A 5,192-nucleotide genomic window follows, 5' to 3' on the forward strand; every position below is an offset into this window, starting at 1 on the left:
ATTCAAACCACTCCTAATTTATCCTTGATTTTCCTCATATTTACTGGCCATGCCACTCATAGAAAACTATAAATAGACCTTAATGCATCATTGAGGAAGAGGGAGGAAGGAGGCCCAAGCAAGAAGAGAAGGAAGAGAAGAAAGAAAAATAAGAGTTCTCTTGCCAAAAGACTTTTTCTTGACCACTGTCGGACTTTAGCCCAGCCACCGACCATCGGTGGCTTTTTGCCCAGCTACTGGTGGAAGCTAGATTTTTGCCCAGGAACCAATTGACACTAAATTTTTTGCCAGGCCACAAATTGACACCAAACTTCGACCTGTCGTCGGATTTCTACTTAACGCTAGACTTTTATCCGTCGCCAGATTTCTACCCGATGCTAGACTTCCACCCTTCACCAAGCTTATGTCCATCGCCAGAATTCTACCCAACACCAGACTTTCGCCCGTTGTTGAATTTTTACCTGACGCTGGACTTCCACCAGTCGTCGGACTTCTACCAGATGCCGGACTTCGACCCATCACTAGATTTATACCCGACACCGGACTTCCGCTTGCTAATAGTCCTTCCGACCTCCGTCGAAAGACAACGGTCTTTTTGACCTCCGTTGCTCGCCAACTATGGTCCTTACAACCTCCATCGCCCACCAATTATGGTCCTTTTGGCATCTATTGTCAGACAACAATCCTTCCGACTTTCATCGCTTGCCAACTATGATATTTCTAGTTTTAGTTGCCAGAAAATGGTCTTTATGACCTCCGTTGCCGCTGACTACTATCCTTCCAACCTTTGTCGCCCGATTATGATCATTCCAACTTTCTTCGTCAGACAACGATCTTTATGGCCTTCGTCGACTGCGGACTACTGTCCTTCCGACCTCCTCCGTCGCTGTCTGAATACGATCTTTCCAACCTTCGTCGCCCACCGACTATGATCTTTCTGGCCAAACAAACACGTGAACAGTGATTTTTTCTATTTCAACCTTGTAAAACACTCTATACGATGTATATTTGTTATATCAAGTCAAGGCCTTCCCACCAATGAAGGGTCTCATTTGTAATCAACTGCAAATACTATTGAATTCATTCAAACTGGTCCAGACCCCGTGATTTTTTTCCTTTCAAGGTTTTCCACGTAAAAATGTTGATGTGTCTTATAAATGTTGCACAATTTTTATTTTATTTGATTGCATTCTGGGTCTTCGTACAAAACTAAGATGTTAAACTATATATTTCTCTGTCGCCACGAATATTCCAGTACGCAATAAATTTAATGTCTTTAATTATCATCTCTATATATTCTTTAACATTTTTTGAATCACACATTAAACAATATATTATCATAAAAAATTTGATAAATTAAAAATTGTCAAAAATTTTCCAACACCCAGCACAAATGCTACAACTTCCACATCAAACAAAAGAAAATTCTAAATTTTCAATAAAAAAATGTACTCTATGCCTTATCTACTGCATATTGTGTTCCTCCTCATCTTTATCCAAAAAAATAAACAGATATTGCAGGCTTTATTGAAACAGTCACGATATCATTTGTCGTTTATGACAAATGTATGGCGAGGAAATTCTGGCATTAGAAGCTCTGCACGTCATAAAATATAAAAGAGCCATTTCATGACGTGCACCATAACGTGGCGACTCTCCCCGGCAATGACTGAGCTATATAATGACCAGCCCCTCTGAAATCCCAACTCGCAATCTTCAAGTTTCTGTGTGTTATTCTATTGTTAAGAAAAATAACAAGGATCAGTTCGCGATGGAAGCCGCCAAGGAGAAGGTCTTGAACATCGGTGCAACCGCTAAGGCTGGCATGGACAAGACGAAGGCTACCGCCGAAGAAAAGGTTCCTTCATAATCATCCCTTGTATCTTTTGTTAACTTGCTGGTTAATTATTCTTAAACAGGCCTTTAATCTAAACTTACGCCCATAATCTATACATTAAAAAGGACTGAAGTATAAATCTTCTAACGAATATAATGCAACTATTCGCACATTCGCATTAAAGTTAAGATCAAACTATCTATCCAAATAGATGAATAGATTGGGTGATGAATTGTCCAGTTAAAAATGCTTATTTTGGTTGTAGAATGTGATCAGGTAAACTAATGGCGGTTCAGATAAGAAATGGTGGTTTAAGTGAAAAATTTCGGAGTGGTTCAGTGGTTAAAAAGAAGTTTAATCTTGAAGCAATTTTATTTCTAAGAAAAGGAAAAAAATCTAAATCTTTTATTAATTTGTCAATTTCTTCGTTGTCGTCTCTCCCTGGGAAAATTATTAGATGCGGATACCGGACGTAGAGTTACGTTCGGATATTCATTTAAAATTTGACACGTGGAGTGCACTTTGGCTGCATTTTTTGTTCACTTTATCTACACTTTAGTTACGCTTTGATTGTTCTTTTGTTACGATTTTTTACTGTGCTTTGTGTGCGCTTTACTTGCGCTTTACATGCACTTTAGTTGCATTTTAAGTGCTATTTTGTTGCGCTTTTTACTGCGCTTCTACTATGCTTTATTTACGCTTTACCTACATTTCGCTTGTGCTTTCACTGTGCTTGACTTAAAATTTTGCGGACACATTAAATATATAAAATAAAAAATAAAACCAACTTGTCTACTCCACGTGTCAAATTTTAAATTGATTTCCAGATAATAATTTTCCCTCTCCCTGCTTTTCCACATGACCGTTTGTTTTTCATCATAATCACTTAAAACTATCCGTTGACAGTTATGTCAAATTTGATTTTCAAATAGCAACCAGCAGCTAACAATTTTAACTGCTTTTAGAAAATATTACCATTTGGAAAAAATTTTCGTAATTGCGATTTAATAATGTAGCTATTTCTCTGCAGATCGAGAAAATGAAGACAAGGGATCCACTGCAAAAGGAAATGGCGGAGGAAAGGAAGGAGGAGAAGATTCGTCAAGCTGAGCTGATGAAGCAGCAGGCGTACAAGGAGAATGCCATACTAAAAGGAGAAGCACAGCACTTAGGAGTCGGCCACCAAACCGGAACCGGCTTGGATGGGCATCACAATGGTGTCGTACCTCAAACTGGCTTGGGTGACCATCACACAGGAGTTCGACACCATATCGGTTTAGTTGAGCCGACCAGCGGGGCCGGGGGATTGCACAGGACTGATGGGCCACTTGCCGGCACTGAAACAAACCGGACTGCGCACGAGACTGGCGGTGGCTTGTACTGAGGCAGATGCTTTATTTTCTGGCCTCAAGAATTATACTATTGTTTATGTAGTTTGGTCAATAAGAAGGGTGAAGAAGCTTGGTGTTTTAGCTTGTAAGCTTTCATGGCCCAATCTGTACTTGTTTGGTGTGATTGTGTGCATTTTTTTTCTTATTTGTACTGTAATCCGAGGTGATTATTTCCTTTGTGTAATAAAGCACATATTCTAACTAATCATATTTTCTGGGGAAAAATATATAATTAGGATTGTTATATACTTTTTAACTTTTAGATTTTATGAATGTAGATGTTCGCTTTCAGGATTTTTAAGCATAAAAGGGGTTTAAAAATATGAATAAAAAGAATTTGGACAATATTGCATTTTGGAAGAAAACATTTGGAGTAATCGCTTATGATTTCCTAAGAGTTGGAGGTTTGGAAAGTGATGGTGGTGTTGCAAACATTCTGTGTTCGTTGGGAATAGGCTTAATTAGTAGTCGTGGGTGAGGCATTTATTACTTATTTAATATTATATCTTTTTTTTCAATAAGAAAAAGATTACAATGAAGGCCCAAAAGAGCCCAAAAGAGCCCAAAAGAGCCCAAAAGAGCATAAACAAAATACAACACTAGAGAAATTGAACTCCAAAAGAAATGAGCAAAAATCAGAAAGCCTTAGAGTGAATAAGGGAAAGAAACCTATCGACCTCAGAAGGTGGCAAGAAGTATGCTGCTACCACCCCGACCATCCATTGGAGGTAGTAAGCCACAAGGCAATCAAAGAAAAACTACGAAGCACACAAGCTGAACCACCAAGGCTTCCAGCAAGCTAAGGCTAACCAGGCAGCATGTAGAATACCTCCGCATCATTGTCCAGATAAAAAAATGGCTAAAAAAGGATAAAAAAAAAAAAAAAAAGCAGCCACAAGAGGCAACATCCACAACATAGCCAATAACCACATAGATCCCCATGACTAAGAGAGCACATCAACCAACACTAAGAATGGTAACAACCAATGAAAGAAAAACCATATAAACCAAACCTACTTTTTAGATTTATGCCTGCGACACTTTCACCACCAATGAAAAAATCCTTATTAACAATACAACCCACATTTAAATTATATAAAATTTGAAACTCATCATCATGCCCACAAAGCCTTCCCCAACTCACCCACAAGGCGAAGGAAAGGTGTCATCAAGCCAATTCGATTGCTCCTCACAAGAATCTTTCACTTTCAACTCCAAATGAACTTTCAACTCATTATTTGAAATAAGATTAATCGGGACATCGATAAAGAGCACACTAATAGGTAAAACAAACGTTTCCAATGAAGTAATTGGAGAACCATCACAAGCTACAACCATGGCCCTAGAAGACTTATTTAAAACCACCTTGTTAACACCACAAATCCCCATGTTTTTTGAATTCAAATTCCTAAGGTTTAAATTAGAAAAACCTTCCTTCGGCACTTCCATGCCAACAACAATTGAATCAGCATCGTTTAAATCAGAAGCAGATGTTATCGGCATAATTTTAACCTCAACATTAGCATCCTTACAAGCTCCCTGAACGAAAAAAGCCAACTTTAAAGTAGAAATTACTTGCAAAATAGAATTATTGATAGCAAAGGCATTAAAATCTAAGCAAACCATATTAGAATTGCCAATACCACCATCCAGCAAAGAAGAGTGAACATAGGGTAAAGCAACACGAACATCAACCAAATAAACTTAAAAATGAGGTCCCACAAGACCGTGAGAGACACCTGATTCGAAGAGACCTGCAAGACCAACAACTAGGGCTGCAAGCGAACCAAACGTTCGACGAGCTACTCGTTGTTCGGTTCGATTAAAGCTCATTTGTGATTGTTTAATTAACTAAGCAAACAAAATTGAACAATATTTTAAATATTCTAATCTTAAATAAACAAATTTGAACACTAATGCATTCGACTCATTTATGTTCGTGAACAACATCATTTGAAGTTCGT

The 5,192-nt window shown here is 38.2% G+C and overlaps 1 protein-coding gene across 1 annotated transcript; it reads left to right on the plus strand.

The window, feature by feature from the left end:
• The first annotated feature begins 1,689 nt into the window (after nt 1-1,689).
• On the plus strand, nt 1,690-3,470 carry LOC110108929 (protein LE25). Its single transcript, XM_020839788.2, has 2 exons — nt 1,690-1,858; nt 2,868-3,470. The coding sequence occupies exons 1-2, from the start codon at nt 1,772-1,774 to the stop codon at nt 3,219-3,221; spliced, it is 441 nt and encodes a 146-aa protein (XP_020695447.2). The 5' UTR covers nt 1,690-1,771; the 3' UTR covers nt 3,222-3,470.
• Nucleotides 3,471-5,192: the final 1,722 nt, after the last annotated feature.

The sequence above is a fragment of the Dendrobium catenatum genome, unplaced genomic scaffold (assembly GCF_001605985.2).
Source record: "Dendrobium catenatum unplaced genomic scaffold, ASM160598v2 fragScaff_scaffold_1646, whole genome shotgun sequence".
NCBI lineage: Eukaryota > Viridiplantae > Streptophyta > Magnoliopsida > Asparagales > Orchidaceae > Dendrobium > Dendrobium catenatum.

Bases quoted from the DNA above. Each gene is read 5' to 3' on its own strand.
- LOC110108929 (XM_020839788.2), top strand. From the start codon at position 1,772: ATGGAAGCCGCCAAGGAGAAGGTCTTGAACATCGGTGCAACCGCTAAG. The intron at 1,859-2,867 runs GTTCCTTCATAA...ATTTCTCTGCAG, and splicing joins AGGCTACCGCCGAAGAAAAG to ATCGAGAAAATGAAGACAAG.